This window comes from Diospyros lotus, chromosome 2 (assembly GCF_014633365.1).
Source record: "Diospyros lotus cultivar Yz01 chromosome 2, ASM1463336v1, whole genome shotgun sequence".
NCBI classification, from domain to species: domain Eukaryota; kingdom Viridiplantae; phylum Streptophyta; class Magnoliopsida; order Ericales; family Ebenaceae; genus Diospyros; species Diospyros lotus.
The window spans coordinates 47,276,614-47,296,675 of NC_068339.1; the positions used below are offsets into that span (position 1 = coordinate 47,276,614).

Consider the following 20,062-nt stretch of genomic DNA (forward strand, 5'->3'; position numbering starts at 1 on the left):
TTTCAATGTTTGTGTGATAAATTTGGACTGAAGGTCTCACCTGTCCAGATAATGGTAGTGGTGTCTCAGGGATTTTCAGAGAAGCAACAAGTCAAGAGGTAACCTAATTTGAGGAGGAATGTGAATGAACATGTTACATGAAACTACTAGCATTGTTGCAACTTCGTTGTTGTGTCTCAGGGGTTTTCAGAGAAGCAACAAGTCAAGAGGTAACCTAATTTGAGGAGGAATGTGAATGAACATGTTACATGAAACTGCTAGCGTTGTTGCAACTTTGTTGTTTTTAATTCATTGTTGTTATAATTGTATTCTCTGTGCATTTTCTAGTTTAGTAGGGTGTTAATTGTAATTCTTATGTTGTGGAGAAGATAGGCGGTGAGGTAAGCCTGCTGAGCATATATAATCAATATTGCCTTTGTTTTATGTATCTTATGTTCTTATTTTTGTGAATTCATTCCTCTGAGTAAATCAAGAGCTTTCTCTCTTGCTCTTGGTTTGCCCTAATTTCTTGCCCTAGCTTTGTTTCTTTACAGCAGCAATGGGCACTTCTTGAAAGAGAGCTTGCATATCTTATAGACATGAACTCCTGGAATATCAGACCCGTTGGGATGTTCCAGTGGACATATTGTGGCTGCTCAAGATGGCATTAGGTGCGTGCGCTCTTTTGCCTTGGTGGATGTGTGGGTTGAAAGTAAATAGGTAATGATAGAGAGAAGAAGAAGAAGAAGAATGTTTGTGATCTTTTCACTTTCCTAGCCAAAGAAAGGAAAACATAATAAACAAGCAATAAAGATGCCACTACATTACATAAGAACAGCAAATAAGACAGCAGGTAGTTTTGCGCCAATTTGGTAGTCCATGAAAATTACCCCCAAACAATCTAGTCAGTTTGGTGGCACCCGAAGGTTTGCCAGGAGATTGCTTCATCTTGTCCAGACCATATCCACCAGGCCGCTTCAAGTGCTTCAAGTACTTGTACAGCCAGCCAGGCAGCCTACAGCAGCACCATCGAAGACAAGGTCTTCCAAGTACAAGAAATGGCCCCCAGTTGGGTATTTTTACTGTTTACTAGCCAAGCGAAGATGAAGATGAAGATTTAGGCGGGATATCTATCTATCTATCTATCTATCTATCTGATAAACCATTTCAAGTCCAAGAAGAATAGATGATCGTAGATACATACGTATACACATGCCTCCCAAGTATATTATTATTTCACAGACTAAGATGAGTGCATGCAGAGGTGCAAGACGATAAACAATAAATCGAGCACAACAACAACGACATTGAGCCTTAATCGAACAATACAATACAAAATTGCGAAAGGAAAAAAAAGAGTTGATGCAATATTGTAGCAGGTTGGGGCTCCTGAAAATTGAGGCTTCTTCATCCTTCATCTGGCTGGCTGTAAAATCAAACTGCAAAACCTCCACTGAGAGTATGAAACAACAAGAAGAACAAGTGGCAAAGGCCTCAAAAACCAGAAGAAAAATCCTCAAGAAGAAGGTCAGAGAGAGAGAGAGAGAGAGAGAGAGAGAGAGATCATCAATCAGAACAAGAGTTGCGTAAAAAGTGCGAGTGGGAGGAGGAATGAATTGAATGCACTCACTTGCTCACTCTGAAACGTGTTGGTTCTGTAGAGCGAGCAGCAACACCGTGTTCTATCGATTCGACGCCTGTCAATGGCTGATGATGCTATAGGCGACAAAAGCAAGTGAATTGAAGACCGAATCACGTTGGGTTTTGAAGATAAAGTAAGAATTAAAAGCAGGGAGGAGGGAAGGTACAAACAAAACTGTGGGAAGGGAAAGTGGGTGGCGGATTGAGGTTGGGGAGTTGTAGTGTAACCGTCGTCCCATCTGCCCAGGTCAGGAGGATTGCACAATGGCTGATATCAGTTACGCCGATCCACCGCTTCTCGATTTCTCCACAATTCAATTCCATCATATCTTTATTATTGTTGAAACTGAAATAGCAGTAGCAAAGTCGAGTCCTTCAACTCATCCTCATTCTCGTCCTCATCCGCTGCGAGAGGGGCTTGTCGGTCGAGGTCGCCATGGAAGGCTCATCGTCTCAGGGCGGCCAAGCCTCTCAATCGCAGCCTGTTGAGCTGTTGAATCCGGCGGTGCAGCAGCAACTCAACCTCCAGCCCCTCAAGACTCGAACCCTCGGCCTCCAGAAAGCCATCGAACGCATCATCGAAGATATCTATGCCAATGTCATCACCAATTCGGTCCCCAAGTGGTGAGCCCTCTCTCTCTCTCTCTCTCTCCCCGTGTGTTTTTCTTCTTCTTGCTTTGCTTGCGATATTTCACAGAGGATCCAGGACTAATACATTCATCCAAGAAATAAATAAAGGGCAAACAGTTGCCTGGCTTTGGGAGAGCGGAATGGAACAGAAATGGGATGGAGGCTTTCCCCTTGTTTGTTTGGTGTTATGAGAGATAACATATAGTATTAAAATGGATGAAAATATTCTCTCCGTTCACTCTTTTTTAAAGCCTTAATTTTATCTCCCCCTATTAAGGAAAAAAATAGATGAAAAAACTTTATTCTTTATCTGTTGGCAAATGTTAGTCTTAGTAATTTTATACAAATTCAAATCTGGCTGACCCCAATTATATTTTTATTAAGAGGGCATCAATTATCTTTTGTTATTTACTGTATTTCCTTTCATCCATTCCTGTAGCTATTCCAAACAAGGCAGAAAGTAATTTATATTATTTTTCATCCGCTAGTCTTCTGCAAAAGAATTTTTCACTCTATTATTAAATATACAGTCTTTCATAAACAGGAAGATTTTGAACTTCTATGAAAACCTCAAGTTCTTTTTCTAAAAAACCTGTAACTGATTTGACCTAATTGCGTGCTTTGTGTGCCGGTCAATATGTACTTGACGAGTTTTCTATGATGAATTAATTAATTTGGGGTTGATATTTTTGATAAAATTTAGCTATATTGATATACTTGTATTATGTGGCAGGCAAGACATCTTGAATCAATATTCTATGGTGAATCTTGAGCTTTTTAACATTATGGAAGAGGTCAACAAGGTCTCCAAGGCCTTTGTTGTATACCCGACGAATGTTAATGCAGAGAACGCTGCAAGTATGAACTTCTCTTCCTTCACTTTATTGAGATATACGTGCAAAATTCTCTGATAATGGAATATAGTGTGATAAGCATACTTAAATTATTTATATTAGAAAATTTCACTCTCTTTCTTGCAGTGATAGTGGAAAAAGAAAAAAAAAAAAAATTTGCTTGTCAGTATATTTTATTGAATCACCCTGAAGCAAATTTACTTCCCTGAATTATAACTCATTGATCAGGCATTTAAGTTAATACACAATATTCCAAGTATAACACAGTTGGATCATACATGTGAAAAGTGAGAGTAATTAAGCTAGTCCTTCAACGGGTTTTGTTAAGGTTGTTTCCAGCAAACTCTAAACAGCCTGAGACCTCAAGGGGATGAAGTAATTTGGCCTTGAAAGAAAGTTAGAGAAAAGGAGGGGTTTTACCCTAAAACTTGCTTGTTTGGAATATGATGAAATACTTGGTACTGATGCATTCTCTGGACTGGTATTTTGATGATTGGGAGCATAAATTGTGGATAGAAGGTTACTCTACTTCTCTGCTATTGAGGATTTGGTGATTTGTGCTTAAATCCATTTCATTCTATTTGCTCAGTAGATTGCCCAACAACTCCATGCGAAAGTGTTTCTATCTAAAATGACGCTGGCAATCATGCCTTTGTTGTGCTTGCTTATATGTTTTTCATGAGCTATGACCCAACTAATTTCTAGGCTATCCAATTTTTGTTCCTTTTTTTCTTCCTCCTTATAATGGTAGAGCATTGAATTTTTGCATCAAATAAATGTATAAGTTTTATTTTTTTATTAGTTATACAATCATACATAAGAATTGAGGGTGAGCCTTCACAACAATGGTAAGGTTACTCCTTTGTGACTTGAAAGGTCACAGGTTTGATTTGCGGAAATAGCCTCTTTGCAAAGCAAAGGCAAGGTTGCACAGAAAGACAACCCTCCCTTGACAACTGTAAGGTGGAGAGTCTCAGGCAACAGGGATGCCCTTTTAATAGTTTTACATCATACATCCTACATAATATGTTAAGATCCATGGTCGTATTGCTTCACACAAGAACAAAAAGTTTCTCAGCAAGCAGGACAATCGCATTCTTTCTCATCTCAGTCAAAACCAGTTTGTTTTGTTGAGTGGCCTAAAGAAATGTGGGCCTCTGGGTAAGATCAGGGCTGTTCGAATTTATTTATCGAAGTTCATCCCACCTAAAAGTACTAATATGTAGCTTGCAGAATTTGCAAAGCCTTTTTCAGTAACTTATGGACCTGCATCTAATTGAACATTCCTTGCAACTGCTAATCATTTTACTGTGAGATAATGGGGTTCTGTCGATACAGTTCTTCCTGTTATGCTGTCATCTAAGCTATTGCCTGAGATGGAAGTGGATGATATTGTCAAGAAAGAACAGGTGTTAATGGGGATGGACCACCTGCCAGTATCTGAACAGCTTGAAAAGTTAAAGGTGCTTAAACTGTAATCGAGCCAGCAGTTTTTTCAGTTTAACTTTTTCTCATCCATTTATTGTTCTATGTTTGCAGAAGAGAATGGATAATATTCGAGAAGTCTGTGAAAGTGCTGAAAAAATTATAGCTGAGGGTCGTAAAGCCCTTCTTGCTCCACAAGAACCTGCTATTACTCCAACTTTAGACAAGGATCATGCTGCAAAGATTAATGAACAGGAAATGCTACTTCGCAATGCTGTCAATCATGGAGGAGGTTTGCGTCTTAACCCATTTAAGTGAGAAATTAATGTTATCAAACTAGAACTATAATGTTCTATTATAATTTAGAACTTTTGATTTCCATTAATTTGCCTGGCCATGTAAAACTCTCCTCTCAAGAGTTAAAATAATGATATGAGTTGAACTATCTGGAATCAAAATCAACGCTTGTATGGTCGCTCTTGAAAGCAATCTCAAGCTCCTCAATAGTTCTGTAGTATTCCCAAGAATTTTCTTTCTTCTGCTGTGCCACCCAGTGAGATTAAGGTTTGATATGTTTTTTGTTGCAGCTGGATTTATTTTCCTTGCTTACGATCCCCCCCCCCCCCCCCCCCCCGCGCACATTTTTCTATTAACAACTAGAATATGTGGAGTCTCGACTGAATTAGGTTTTGACTGACTTGTGTTTTGGTGTTGACTGGTTATAGGTTTGCAGATTGTGTTGTTTGTTGGACTGGTTAGAATTTTATGGAAACCCTCTGTGGTTTAAATTTAGCACTTGAGATCCCTGTTATTTGCATCCCCCATCCTTTTAAATAGCCCCTTCCGTTAGGTCAACTTAGCAAAGACATTAAAAAGGAGTAGGGTAAAATCTCCACCTAGACACTGGTTTATTTTTGTTTTACAGTGACTCCTTGTTTAAATTTAGCACTTGAAGCTTTATTAAAAATGGCTTTGTTGGTGACATTAAAGTCCAGGTAAATGGAAGGGATCGTTTGAAAAAAAAAAAAAAAACAAAGAAGCAAACAACAGGGACTTTAAATTTAAACCATAGGGAGTCTTTGCAAATTGATCCAAAACTACAGGAGGTCTGAGTGGAATTTACCCTAATTTCAATAAATAAGTATAGCAGTTTGAATATCCATCCAGTTATAATAAATTAAATTTGACATATATAAGAGATTAAACATATCACATAAGGTTTCCACAAGATTCGTCCCTCTAAACTGGTCCTTCCTTTCACATACATCCAACTGTTGCTCAAATGACTTTTCTTTTGCACATGGATTTTATTCTATGTGGAACTGGGTTTTTAGGAAATTAAATATGTGTATAAAAGAAATTTCCTAACTAAAATTCCCTTTAAACTATTTTCCAAAATAAAACTCCTCTTTCTGTTAATGCACTGAATCTTCTGAGCTGAATTAGGTCTGGACTGATTTATCTTTCTGGTGTTGGCTGGTTATGGGCTTACAGATCGTGTTGCTGGTTGGACATGTTAGAATTTTTATGGAGACCTCTCTGCAGTTTAAATTGTACACCTAAAGGTCATACACACACTCTTTAAACAGCCCCTTCAGTTAGGTCAAGTTTGCAATGACATTAACAAAGAGTAGTGTAAACTCCAAGACCTCATCTAGTTTAGTAACTTACATGGAGATCACGTGTAATTTAAATTTAGCATTTGAAGCTTATTAAAAACAAGGTCATTTTGATAGTTTTTGAACAACATTTAACTCTATACTGATGGAAAGGGCTGTTTGAAAAAGATAAAATAAACTCAAAAACAGGGATTTCAAATGCTAAATTTAAATCATATAGGGTGTCTGAACTAAAATACAGGGGGTCTGGTTGTAATTTACCTAATTTCAGTGTAAGTATGCAATTAAATGTCCATCTGCTTATAATAATTTTTGACATATTTAGGAGATTAAACATATTATATAAGGATTCCGCAGGGTTCCCTCATTGAAGGCGGCCTTTCCTTTTGTACATGTTCAAAATTTGCTTAAAAGACTTTTCTATTATATATGGAGTTTGTTCTATGTGGCACCAAGTTTTTTACAAAATTAAAAATTTCCATTGAAAAAATTTCCAAAATAAAACTCCCCTTAAACTGTTTTCCAAACTAAAATTCTACACGCATGACAAGATATAGCATAGAGAAGCCAAAGGCTTTATTAGAGGAGCCAAGAGGGGGCTGCTAGCTGAGCTAGCATTTCCAAAAGAAAACTGCTGCTGCATTTCCCATTTTGTGGTTCTAATGAGAATCGCTGGCTTAGCCAGCGGTTTTTCATCGACTTTTTTTGTGTTGTGTTATGTGTAGGGAGAGTTTTATTTTGGATTTTTTTGTGTGAACAGTATTAATTTTGTGAAAAAGCTCTTCTATGGCACCTGTAAATTTAGGTTTCCTTTGTCACCTCTTCACCAATTAAAAGCATTTACTATTTTTGATTTTATATACCTGCTCTGTGTATGCAGGTTTACAAATCCCTGAAGACCAAAGGCAGATTGCATCTGCACTTCCAAAGCATCTGGTAGATATACTCTCTGTAGCTGATGAAGCACATACTCTTCCTGATGCATTTGGTAGTATGCTACAGGTTAGTTTGTTAAATCTCACCATATTAATTCATTTCTTTAATTCCCTATTTCATATGAATTCTTAAGACGCTATGCTGCTTCAGCTCCTAATGGCATTCTTTTAATTGGCTATACACTCATCCGATTTAGGGGGGGGGGGAGGCACGGGCTGCAGCCCCCCCCCCCCCCCCGGATTCAGCCCTCCCTGAGATTTGCAAGGCAAATCTGGCCCATTTGGGGGGAGGAGGGCTGAAATGGTTTATGGATCTGGGGGCCAGCCCTCCTCTAGATCTGCTCCTAGATCCGCCCCTGCACTCATCTGTGCCTTTTTTTGGTTCTACCTCACATTGCCCATGCTTTGGTTCTTTTCTAATAGGGGTTCCCACTCCCAGAAAAATGTTTGGTTAAATGGAATATAAGTTAATCTTTTGAAAATGCAGGATGCTATGAAAAATATTTCCATAACAAGTATTGGAGAATGAAGGATAGGATTGTTATTGATCGGCGCTCTGCTAGCCCTCATCCTCTTTGGCATCAAACATCAGTTCTTATTGTCCCCTATATCTTCCTCACTTCTCATCATAAATGAGAATAATAAGCTATTTAGCACTCAAATATGGAGTGCCGAGTGCTTTTCAAATGTTTCTTTTGAATGGATAAAGGCTGTCTCCTGATTATAACTTCATTCAGTATGTTTTATGTTTTTTTCTACTCTGGCTTATTTTCCTGACCTTGAAACCTCTATTTGGTTTTCTTCCATCTCTATTTGTTTTCTGTCCTTGCCATTTCTGTGTCTTTGCTATCTCCACCATTTCAAGCCAGCTTATAGAAAGTTCTCTTCTTACCTGTACCTTTTTGGTTGATTACTGTATTTCTACTATCATATTTTAACCTTCCTTATAGTATTGCTTTGACTATGTGCTTTACCTAACAATTTTGTTGTAGGCATCTGGAGCACAAGAAATTGGGAGCCCTGTGGATTCTCCTTCTGGTGCTACAGCAGCAACTTCATTTGATGATACAATGTCACAACTGCCAAATGCCTATTCACCCATGTCTGGCACAAACATGACAAGTACACCTTCTTCTGAGCAACAATCACAGCAGCCGCAGCACCTACAACAGCTACAGCAGGAGCATCAACATCAGCAGAAAAGGCAGAAATTGATGCAATTGCCACAGCATCAGCAGCAACTTCTTGCTCACCAGCAATTTTGGCAATCTTCACTGCCTGTATTAGGACAGGTACAGACTTCACATCATTTTTTGTGTGCATGCACATTTAAATTCCATCACTCCACCTTGCTGCCACAAACATGCATGTGCATTTCTGTGATACTATTTTTCTTCTGTTAAATCTCCTTATTTTTCTTTTTTCTTATGTTCAGTATGGCAATGTTGGAAATTGTATTTCTTTTTTACTTTGTTGAAGTTTGAGCGAGGGCCGGAAGTTTTGAAATTTCAAATGTTTCTTATGGTTGGTTAACACAAGTTCCCTATAAATATTTCTAAAAGTCTATCTATCTGACTCAGTATAATGTTGTCCTCAAACCCATGTGTACGGAGAGCTCCACATATTCTTTACCAAGGTTTTGAAATTTTTTCTACTTCTATACCATACATTCCTAGATCCTCCGTATGGGCTACAGGAAGTTTACTGATATGTCTGTTTCTTGTTTCCCTATGCAAGTGGCTCAACTGTATCTATGTTCTGTAACATTTATGTGCTGACTCTTTTGCATGCAAGACAGCTGTCCTAATGGAAGTTGAATATTGTTTCTGCAGAATCAGCTGGGGCGGCTGCATGATTTGCATGGACAGGCTGAGCAGAAATTTCAATTGGTAACTTATCATGCTGTTTATTACTTCCACTGGAACATATACTTAACATAAAGTAGAAATACAATTAGGTATACAGGGGTGCACATGTGAAGTTATGTTTCTTTCTCTTCTATCTGTCTATTCAGTATCATGTATGATATACCATTGCTTCACAGCAGATAATCTACTGTACCTGTTAGCTGCCAAGTAAGTGTTCTATAATGCTGCTGATCTAGTATGTGTACTTTGAGATCTTGACTTCCCGTCTGGTGTATGGGTTGGCCCACACACTGAGTGTATCTAAGTATTTCCCATAGCTGCAGTGTTGATAGATAGTGGATTTTGAGAAATGTGATGGTTACAGTTTGATGATCACAATGGTTTTATCACTTGCAGTGATGGCAGTAGAGAGGGCCATCGTGGTTTCTGTGCACCCATAAGTTGTGAAAGATCTATTCTGTTCACCACTCAGTTCTTGTTGGTTTTGTTGGTTCTAAGTTTTGACCTTCCATTTGCATTTTGTTTATTGGCAACTGCAAGGATAGATGTCATTTCTTCTTGATCTTCTGATTACCAAACATCAGTAAACATTTCGAAGAGCTGAAAGCATGCTATGGTTAGGTGAACTTTTTGGTTAAATTACCAGTTAATTTTAGGTCCCTTGTTCATTCATATTATCTTATTCGTTTACTAGTATTGATAGCATGGAAGTAAATTGTCAACATGTTTTGCAATTATTTTGGGTGCCATAATTTCTTTCAGTAACTTCAATTAGTTTTCACTACAGAGATGATCAATCTCAGAATTTATAATTGGCTGGCATGGGAGAATGATGGAATGTCCTATTATTGTTGGTCAGGAAAAGTGAACATGCAAATGTTGGAATGAGTTTGCACTTGGATTTATTAGTTCCAGTCATTGAAACACAGGACTCTACTTACATCTCTAGCTCTGCACTCAAGTGGTCCAAATTTCTCACCATCTCCCATTTTCCAACATCTGGAAAATGGATCTCTTATATATCAGTACTCTCTCATGTGTTGGACAGAATTAAAGAATTTCAACTTAAGCTAATACGTAGTCTCATAATATGCCTATGAACTCTTTGGTTTGCTTATGCTTCCTTATTCTTTTAAGCTTTCTCTGTTAATTGCTTGGTCAATGCCATCCATTTTCCAGTTTCATTGTCAGCATCAAATGCCATTCTCTCAAACATTGGTGACCCAGCAATTCCAGGATAGGCTGCTGTCTCCTGGACCAGTTCAGAGCCAGATGAACCAAGGGAACCAGTTGAATCCTTATTTTAGCCAGTTTTCTAGCCCTGCCAATAGCGCAGTGTTTAATGCTGCTCAGCGCACTGCAAATACAGAAATGGTATATTTGTTTTATTCTTTTTGTTTTCAATTTCCTTTTCAATACCTTTTTGTTCCCTGAGATGATATATATTTGCACTTGCATAAGAAATAAGTTTGACAAAGGTATAAATGCTAAGCACGTTTTACATCAACAGATAACTAGGAGGTGTAAAATCTATGATTCTTTTTCTCCAGTTATTATTTCCTTTCTGGTTTCTTGTTGCTTTGCTCGGAGAAACTATTTGTCTTGGACTTATTTACAGCAGCAAGATAAAATTTCTTCCTTCACCTCATCTGTGTGGTTTTCTTTAGTTTGGCCCATATGACATTTCCTGATATTTAAGAGTTTTTTTGGAAGTTCATAGTTTTGCTTAGAGTTATCTTTGAAATGGTAGTTCTGTGAGGTCAACTTCACAACTTAGAGTGATCGCACACCCAATCTGCAGGGTTTCAACCTTAAAGTTGTTCGGCTATGTTGTTCCTGAGTATTGGTTATAATCAATTCTAAAGGCAATTGCCCTTTACTATACATAGCAATACAGCTACCCTGCCATTCTAAAACGGTCCATTTTCAGTAAGCAGTTATTGTTTATAACAGTATTCCGTTATAGAATGTCAAAAGATCTAAAGATGCATTTTTTATGGTTGGCTATTCAACCTCCAACTACTTTTTGCCTGATAATGTTAATAATATGGATGTAAATTCTCTTGGTCTGTTGAATAAAATTGCTATTTATCTGGACACTACTTTGATGACACCCTTTTACTATTTATTTGTTTGAAGGAAATATGAATCTTTCGTGCTGAAATTGATAACATGTTTTTTATTTACTAGTCTATATTGCTGTTTATATTTTTTTATGTCAATTTGTAATTGAATTCCTTTTACACTGCTTATTATTTGCTCTTTCCATGTTTATTTTCCTGCCCTTTCTTTTGTCAAGCCTTCTGTTTCATACTGTTTTTCTGATGGACTCTTTTTTGTCCATGGCAGATTTCAAATTTGTCAGCTATCACAGCATCGCAGTTACTTTTGCCAAGAATGCAGGTCAGGTTTAATTTGCTTTACCGCCACCCCCTGAATGTTTAGTTGTCTATCTGTAGTAATGAGACACATGAATATAGCACAACGTTACAAAGAGGTGCCATCTCAGATGAACAATTAATTGCATGCTGAATCTGAAACATTAGTTAGATATTATCCTCAAACTAGATTTCACATCACATGTATGTACTTCGATCATATTTCTGAGGAAACAGGATACATTAGCCATTCTTCCATTCTTCTTGACTGGCAATGTTATTTGAAATAACAATACTGATGTACAAAATGTGCATGATTAAACAACAGTTGGAAGAAAAGTAGTCCTGCTTTATCCTCGGCCATGAACGGGTATCGATGGAGGAGGAACTCATAAATGTTGGAATATGGATGTAAATCAGTTGGTTCAGCATGTGTTAGAGCCAAGCCAGAATGAAACTAAACTATGGAACCAATTCAAACCCAACCTGAGGGAAATCGGGTTGATCCACATTTCCATGCACAGTGTGCGTACATGTTGATGGAAAGGTCTTGGTTGACCTGGATTGGTTTGTCTTAGAGCCAAACCTAGAGTGGAATTGATTGAATATGGAATGATATCTACCCATCCCAAGAAACGTCTTGTTGCTACTTACGTAACTGTTCATGCTCCAATAGACTTATTAAGTAGCTTGATTTGGAAGAGAGGATTCTAGTATTATATGCCCTTTATGGGTGGTATCACTCAAGAACTCTCTATTCAAATCCTGCAGACTTATTTATTCTGTTATATGGTAAATGAATCAGCTCTGATCTACAAATCTAGAACAGAATCCTTAGGAAAATTCCATTTCTGTAGCGCCCATAATGGTTTGGAACATTCCATTTCTGTAGGTGCCATCACTTTAGATCCTTCTCATCCTGCAATTTCTGGTGACAGTAATGGAGTGCATGCATGTAGAAAGCGAAGGGGCTTACCTTGTTAAAAGGAGAAAGGGCTTTCTTTTAATAGATTATGAGGTTAGGAGGAGTGTGTTTATTTGCTAGCTAGCTCGCTCATGCAGCCAAAATCAAATGACCCTCACCAAGCAGTGAGCATCGTATGGTGGCCTCATACAGGGGAAGTGTTTTTTTTTTTTTAAAATAGGTTTTCCCTGAGGTTTTTTGGGTCCTAAAGATACTAATGGTTAGTGCAAAACGCAAATAGTTATTCAATTACTATTGATGCTATAACAAGTGATGAATGTACGGAGGTAACACAAGGACTAAGGAAAGAAAGAGCTATGCTATTGACCAATCCTTCCTTCTTTTGCTTGAAGCAGGCCAAATAACAATGAAATGCAAAAATAGTGGAAAGCCGTTGAGGAGAAATAGACCATGTAGTATTTGTTTTGATTCAGTTGATTCTCTTTGATAAGTCTTTTTTTGCAAAGAAAAAGTTCTGGAGCACTTTGTATAGGCAGTGGTAAACCAAAAAGGTTATTATTGCAATATGACTTCACCCATTCATAATAAGAATTCACTTTCACTACAATATGGTTATGCATGGAAGTCTTTGTGTAAATCGTAAATTGTAACCAATGATCTTGAGGCCCATAATTAATTAGATATTGTATTAATACATGTCAGATTGGTTTCTAGCTAGGTGTGAGTTACCTATTTTAGAATTGAAATTTTGTTGGTTTGGGGCTTTTCAGAGTGAGGAACATGTCTGTTTTAACTGAGTTGATCCAACTAATGAAGGCCCAGGTGGTGTGCTTCATGGGTCACATGGTTCTTTTTTGTTAGGGGTATTGGATGTCATAGAGTTTTGATGCTTGTGTATCCTATAGATGTTTTGGTGGAAATAATGGAATTATTTATTCGATACATGAAAGGAAACAAGATTTGTGGACGTGGATGATCGTTTAGAAAGGAAAGCTCTATTTATTATATGAAGATCAAAGTTAGTAATGAACCCATTTTGTTCTGTACTGGATAATGGATAATGTACATAGGTGCAGTTTGATTCTTTGCAACAATAGTATGGCTTCTCTTATTGGTAAGGCTCACAAGTATTACAATGCTCTAGTGTGTTACTTTGAATTTATTTTTTATAATTTTCTTGCAGAGCCATGATGCCAATAAATTTAGTTTGTACTCTATTATATTATTTTGTCATTGATCAAAGCCCTCTTAACTTATTTCTCACGTTGGCTTTATCACTATCAGTTTGGACTCTCTAGTGGCAATTGGCCCCATGCTTCCGAAATTCTGAGTGATAAGGGTATGAACTACTCCTTTTTGCCTACATTTTCTCTTGCTTTGTTCTTTAAATGAGAAGCAATAGGCTAGGTGTGATTATAAGATGTATGATGCACTGATGCTACTGTTTCTTGCTGCTAAATTATGAAATTGGACATAGCTAACTAAAATATGTTAGTTTTTAATGTAGTGTTCAACATGGGAGCAGTTAATCCCGGTGGTATGATGCCCATTCAGCAGCAACAGCAACAATCCACTTCACAAGGTGCATTTGGTAACTTAATGTCACATAATGCTCAACAAGATGTACTACCACCTCTTCCCAGATTTCAGAGACAATCGAATCAACAAACTAACATTGGCATGGCTGCCCACCAAAATGCACTGCCAGCTCTTCCCAGATTTCAAAGACAACCAAATCAACAATCTGGTACTACTATGGCTGCCCACCAAAATGCACAACCACCTCTTCCCAGATTTCGGAGACAGCTGAATCAACAGCTCGGTACTAGTATGGCTACCCACCAAAATGCACCACCACCTTTTCCTAGATTTCAATGACCGCCAAATGAACAGTGAAATGCAATAGTCTAAGCTCATGTTTTTAAGAAAAGCTAAATGACTTTTTTTTAGTGGTATATGACAGTTTGGTTGCTTTATGTTAATTTGGAGCAAAATATTTGACCATTCTGCCAATTGATAGATGTGTTCCTTGCAAACTTATAAGTAAAGACTAGACATATTATTGTTAGTTCATAATTATGTTTACCTCACCTTATAGAAAAACATAGCATTGAGTTGAAGTGAACTGTAAATGCAAGTTTATGTACCAAAATAAGTCGTCATCTTGGACGGGAAAATATATACAAATTCATTATACTAGCTGTAGGTCTGGTAAAAGTTACAGTGAACAGCACTAATGGTTCCTTAAACCATGCAGCAGCAGCTGTAGCTAGCACTTTAAGAAAGAGAGCTTATAAATCTTTTAGACGTGAACTCCAATGAACATATATTTGTGGAGTTATTGGGATGTTGCTGCTCAACAAAATGGCATTGCTTATTTGGGATCCAATGAAAATACTGTGACTGACATTAAGTGGGAGGCTCTTTGTCTGGGCGGATAGGTAAAACAATTAATAGAGAGAACATTGGGGCAGCCAAGTTGATCATATTAGAGAGAGACATGAAAATCTCTTCCCCTGTTAATCAATGAGAAGACCAATATATTAAAGGCAATGGCAATACATAATACTAAACAAATCTTACAAGCACTTCTTTTTTTTTTTTTTAATCAAGTATTCATTTTGAACTGCTCTGCATCCCCTAAACAATCTATCATGTCTCATCCCATTCTTGAATTTACTACCGCAAATCATTTACCTCACTGCTCCAATCTTCACTTCCAGTTTCAATAACAGTGGATTTGACCACATTCGGGTCATTTAACCATTGACTTGCTTGCACGCATTTTGCATACCATTATCAATTTGGTGAGCCCAAGTTTATGTGATGAACTCGACAAAAATCCCAGTAAAAGGCTACCCTACCATCTCCGGTATGGGAGCTTGCCTGGCTGTTCATACTTGTCTAGACAATCACGTTCACCTATAATTCATGAACAAACAATGACACTGTTATCAGGCAGATCAAGCAACCAATGCGGAAAGACACTTTCTAGGAATAGGTTATGTCATAATGCTTTTGTTGTGTTCTCACCTATCATATGCAGTAGCAGTAATGACAGTGTCAGGAACCAGTCCTGACCAAGGGTTTGCTTGAAGATAGAAATTAGAGAGGAAGAAAACAGAGAGAAATTAGGGAGAGAATTGAAGAGAGAAATGAATTCAGTTTTGTTAAGGCAATTGTTTCAGTTACATGTTGTAACTGAAAGTGTACACCCAAGATCTTGTCAACAACTACACACCAGAATAGCAAGATATGCTTACCAGTTTTAGCAGAATGGCTTTGCCTCAATACCAAATGTTGCCCAGGCAACTTGTATCATCATCTACAACAATACACACAAGGTCCTCAAGTCAGAGAATGCATAAATCATGTTTCCCATTATATATTGCACTTAATATACGTGCATAGTTCACGATTTTGCAATAATTAAGAATTCAGATTTAATCGGGCAAGCACAGGTACCATTCTCAAGGATTTTACAATCCAGATCCAGCACGTGCAGAATACACTTCTCATGAATACCAATTACGAAAGACTTGTCCTGCAGAGTAGCAATCATCCACAGTGATTAAGACAAAACAAGTACAAAATAACCACCAATTTGCCCGCTAGGAACAAATGACAATACACTTCTGTTGTGAAAGAATGTCTCGGCAGCTGATAAGCTGCTGAAACAGGTTCAAATAGATAGCGTTCAAAGCCATCTCTTACCTGGTTTGTTAGAGAAAATTTAGCATATAAGGATTAATTTAAAATTCCTAAAGTTTAGGCTATGTTTTGAATTATTTGATTAGTCTTAGCTACAGTTTTTTTGTGATAAGTTATCTCCTATAGTTGAGGAAGTATTTGAATCAGTGTTCTAAAAATCAGCCTAGGCGCCGGTGAGGCACTAGGTGGCCCCTGCCGCCGCAAATATGGCCTAGGCGGCCCCTCTAGGTGCCGGCCCAATTAATTGGGCGGCGGCGGAGCCTAGGCAGCTGGGCCGCCTGGGACGCCTAATTTTTGTGTTTAAATTTTACCTTTCGTCGATTCCAAAGTCTCTTTTACTCCTCTCAGTCGTCACCCTCTCATACTCCTCTCAGCCCAAGGCTGCCACTGCCTCAATGCCGTTGGTACCTCCTCGCTGCCTCGAGCTCCATCGCGACCTCCTCATCGCCGTCAAGCTCCATCCTTGTTGCCGCATCCTCGCTACGTCAACGCCGCCGCCGCCGTTGTCAAGCTCCATCTCTGCTTCCGCTTCCGCTTCTGACCCCCCTCTCTCTCTCTCGCTCGCACGCGCTGGCACTGTTGGATCTCTCTCTCTCGTGTTGTTGGGGTTAGTATTAAGGTTTATTATGTTATTTAAATTTTTTATTTATAGGTTAGTTTATTTATATGTTAAATATATTAGATATATATATTTCTCTATTTCTATTTATATGTAGATATATATATATATTTTTCTATTTATATATTAGATATATTTTTTTTATTTATATGTTAGATATATATCTAATATATATATATATATTAGATATATATATTTTCATGCCACTTTTAACTATGATTTAATTAAAAATAACATTAAGTTACATCATAAAATTAAAAAATATAAAAAAAATCAACAATTTTTCTAAGCCCGCCTAGGTGCCCTAGGCGCTAGGCGCTAGGCCCCAGCATGGCACCCAACTAGCGCTTAACGCATTTTAGAACACTGATTTGAATAGATTGTTAGATAAGGATGACTTGCGTATTTGAACAATCCATTGAACTCAACAAGTGTGGTGTTCTTTTTCCATTCTATGCTTTCAAGTTTTAGCGGAAATTCCTTTACCTCTATCTGTTCTGCTATCTGTTCCTAAGCTTGATCCTTCACGAAACCAACAACTTCAAATGACCACCAATTACTGGCAAAGGAGAGAAAAGACCATCAATTAGTGTCATAAGACACATGCAAGTGCAATTTAGATTATGCATATCTAATAAACCAATTGACAAGTACGCCATAGACCACCGCAAATCTTCACAATAACACAATTTATGACCAAGAAGATTTCATAATAGTGAACATATAGATATATACATGGGTCCTGCAAGGCAACAAAGCAACCACAGCAACAAAAACAATCACAAGTCTTAACAAGCATATCAAACCTAAAGAAAGAAAGAAAGAAAAAATTGACAGAATGTTGCAGTTTGTAGCTACTGAAATTCAAAATGCCTATTCCTATCTCTATTAACACAATCATTCACCCAACATCCGTTTTACCTTGAGGAGCTTGGCATGGCTAATTTCATTGGTGGCTTAACAAGCTTCGTAGAATAGGAGTTGTACAGTCTTCTTAGATATAATAAAAAATTGACAGCAATATCTAACCCACTGCAGCAGCCACATTAGATATGTCATCAGAGTCAGATGTGTCAACTTCTGGAATATTGACCACATTACCATCTATGTTCAAGCCAAGAGCATGCCCTTTGAGCAGGAGTGCGCCCATAGCCTTATCAGTAATCAACTCTGAAGTGCACATGTCAAAGAAAAGATCAAAGGCTGAATGAGAGTAGCATGATTTCATGAGGAGATTCTTAATCATATGAAATCTACTAATGTCCAGTTCAAAACCTGCTTCAGCCATGTCTTTTAGGATTTCTCTAATCATTCTTATGTCTCTTTCCCTAGAAAAACCAAAGAGCATTACATTATATGTATGCGCATTTGGGGGTACACCAATCTCCTTCATCTGGTTGTACAAACTACAAGCCTCCACAGTCCTACCACCTCTAAAAAATGCACGGATGGCCACTGTGTATGAAACAACATCAAGTGGGTATTTCTCCAGAACAGCCTTCCTAAATAACTGGATAGCCCTGTGAAACTTACCATAGTTTATAAGCCCGTCTATGATTACAGTATGAAGGTGAGGGTCAAGACAAAGGCGATTTGTGACAATTGCATGGTAAACATTAACTGCTTCACCAATCCTTCCTGTTCCACAGAGTCCACTCAGTAATCCAGAATAACTATACCCATCAGGAAGAAAACCTCTATCTATCATGTCATTGTAAAACTCAATCGCACCAGGTGGATAACCAGCTCTACAAAAAAAACTTAGAAGGGAGTTACAGAGCACCAGGTCAGCTTGTATGGGAAATCCTCCACCGATTAGAATGGGTAGAAGAGTAAATTGTCTGGATAAACAGAGAGCTGAGATTATAGAACAGAGAGTATAAGAGTCAGGTATTAGTTCTCGATCTGGCAAACTACAGAAGAGATCAAGTGCCTCATCATGCATCCCCATCTTAGAGAAACAATCTATTAAGACATTACAAAGAACCAAATCCGGGGAACATCCCTTAGATTCCATGGCACGGAGGATATGTATTGCCCTTTCAGGCATATGGGATTCCATAAAACCCTTAATTAAAGAAGTGCATGTTACAACATTGGGTGAACACCCAGTCTCAACCATCTTCTCCAATAAATAAGCTGCGAAAACAAGTTTCCCAGACCTACAGAACCCATCAATCAGAATACTCCAGACCCCAACTGTAGTAGGAATGCCAAGTGAAATCATCAGGCCCAATAGTTGCAATGCCTCCGCTAGCCTTCCTGATTTACAAAAACAACTAAAAACAACTGAAAATGTCTTGGCATTAAGATAATACCCTTTTCTCAGCATTTTCCTGAGCACAAGCTGAATGTTGATCACATCGCGGAGCCTGCATAGATTACAAATGGCAATGCTAAATGTCAAAAAATTTGGGTTCTCTGTCTCGTCCAACATTCGAAGGGCTACGTCAATGCGTCCAATCTTGAACAAGACATCCATCACAATATTCCGAGCAAACGTATTGGGGGTGTAACCATAATTAACTATAGCCTCAAAGGCCTCGAAAACCCAGTTATACATACCTCCGTGCCAGAAAATCCTTAACAAAAGCAATAAGGTTTGCGGCTTCGTTACGCATCCAACGCCCTGCAATTGCCGAACGAGTCCTTTGACCGTGGCTGTAGCCGGGCGTCGGGAAAGCCGAGCGACCACAGGAACCGTGTGATCAAAGGCGGGTTGATCGTGGAAGTAGTTTGGTTGGCGAGCACACCACAAGAAGAAGCTCAGAGAGATCAAATCAGAGGAACAATTTTGTAAAGTGGAATGCACTGTTTGAGGGGTGAGTATCTCTGAGTGAACGTGATGAGAAGGTGTTGATTCTGTAGAGCAGTGTCGCGGCATGTGAATAGCAGACGCTAATAACATAGGCGGTGAGAAAAGGAAGTGAATTGATGACGAAGAAGACCGTGTTGTGATAATTGGACGTGAAGAAGGTGGTCTGGGCAACGATTGTTTCCAGTTTCGGCAGCATCTCCATATCATCTCCAGTTTAGTAGTAGTAGAATGACACCGAAGGAAGCATAAAGCAAAAGAAAAATACTATACCAGACACCAAAGGAGGCAGACTTTGCAAAACCGTTAGCTTGACTTGACAGAGAGAAGGAAAACCACTAGTTTTTTAAGGCTGTGCGTAGAGCCCAAAACAGGGAGGCAAAGCTCCCCATTATTATGTACCTTGGCTCGCAGTCCAGGCTCTTTATGAAAACCCTAAACCCAGAGAGAGAGAGAGAGAGAGAGAGAGAGAATAACCCGCTTGTACAAGGAGGTTGGTTGGGGTGGGCTTGGGGGGGAGTGTAGACTCCGAAAAGGCGTCGGCTTCGGCTAGAGTAGGCCCAACCCGACCAACACGACCACACAAACAACTGATGAGAACTCGAAGCCAACGGAGGGGATCAATGAGCCCACTCGACTCAGATATGCCAATATAACCCTAGC

At 38.5% G+C, this 20,062-nt stretch overlaps 2 protein-coding genes and 1 long non-coding RNA gene across 4 annotated transcripts; 1 reads left to right on the forward strand and 2 right to left on the reverse strand.

The window, feature by feature from the left end:
* Nucleotides 1–1,178: 1,178 nt before the first annotated feature.
* On the reverse strand, nucleotides 1,179–1,748 carry LOC127794402 (uncharacterized). The gene is made up of 2 exons (XR_008021654.1): nucleotides 1,610–1,748; nucleotides 1,179–1,418 (listed from the first exon to the last, which is right to left on the reverse strand). It is a non-coding gene; the product is annotated as an uncharacterized LOC127794402 (long non-coding RNA).
* LOC127794398 (mediator of RNA polymerase II transcription subunit 8-like) lies at nucleotides 1,412–14,472 on the forward strand. Of its 2 annotated transcripts, none has more exons than XM_052325442.1 (11): nucleotides 1,412–2,244; nucleotides 2,984–3,108; nucleotides 4,443–4,567; nucleotides 4,644–4,821; nucleotides 7,029–7,150; nucleotides 8,076–8,375; nucleotides 8,916–8,972; nucleotides 10,188–10,325; nucleotides 11,301–11,354; nucleotides 13,539–13,593; nucleotides 13,762–14,472. In XM_052325442.1, the coding sequence occupies exons 1-11, from the start codon at nucleotides 2,057–2,059 to the stop codon at nucleotides 14,130–14,132; spliced, it is 1,713 nt and encodes a 570-aa protein (XP_052181402.1). In that variant the 5' UTR covers nucleotides 1,412–2,056; the 3' UTR covers nucleotides 14,133–14,472. The 2 variants fall into 2 exon arrangements, with proteins under 2 accessions (XP_052181402.1, XP_052181401.1); XM_052325441.1 differs by having other exon boundaries at nucleotides 10,131–10,325; nucleotides 13,762–14,471.
* Nucleotides 14,473–14,733: 261 nt separating this feature from the next.
* On the reverse strand, nucleotides 14,734–19,285 carry LOC127794399 (putative pentatricopeptide repeat-containing protein At1g16830). Its single transcript, XM_052325443.1, has 7 exons — nucleotides 19,150–19,285; nucleotides 17,506–18,956; nucleotides 17,071–17,143; nucleotides 15,720–15,798; nucleotides 15,518–15,579; nucleotides 15,288–15,345; nucleotides 14,734–15,176 (listed from the first exon to the last, which is right to left on the reverse strand). The coding sequence occupies exons 1-2, from the start codon at nucleotides 19,203–19,205 to the stop codon at nucleotides 17,609–17,611; spliced, it is 1,404 nt and encodes a 467-aa protein (XP_052181403.1). The 5' UTR covers nucleotides 19,206–19,285; the 3' UTR covers nucleotides 14,734–15,176; nucleotides 15,288–15,345; nucleotides 15,518–15,579; nucleotides 15,720–15,798; nucleotides 17,071–17,143; nucleotides 17,506–17,608.
* Nucleotides 19,286–20,062: the final 777 nt, after the last annotated feature.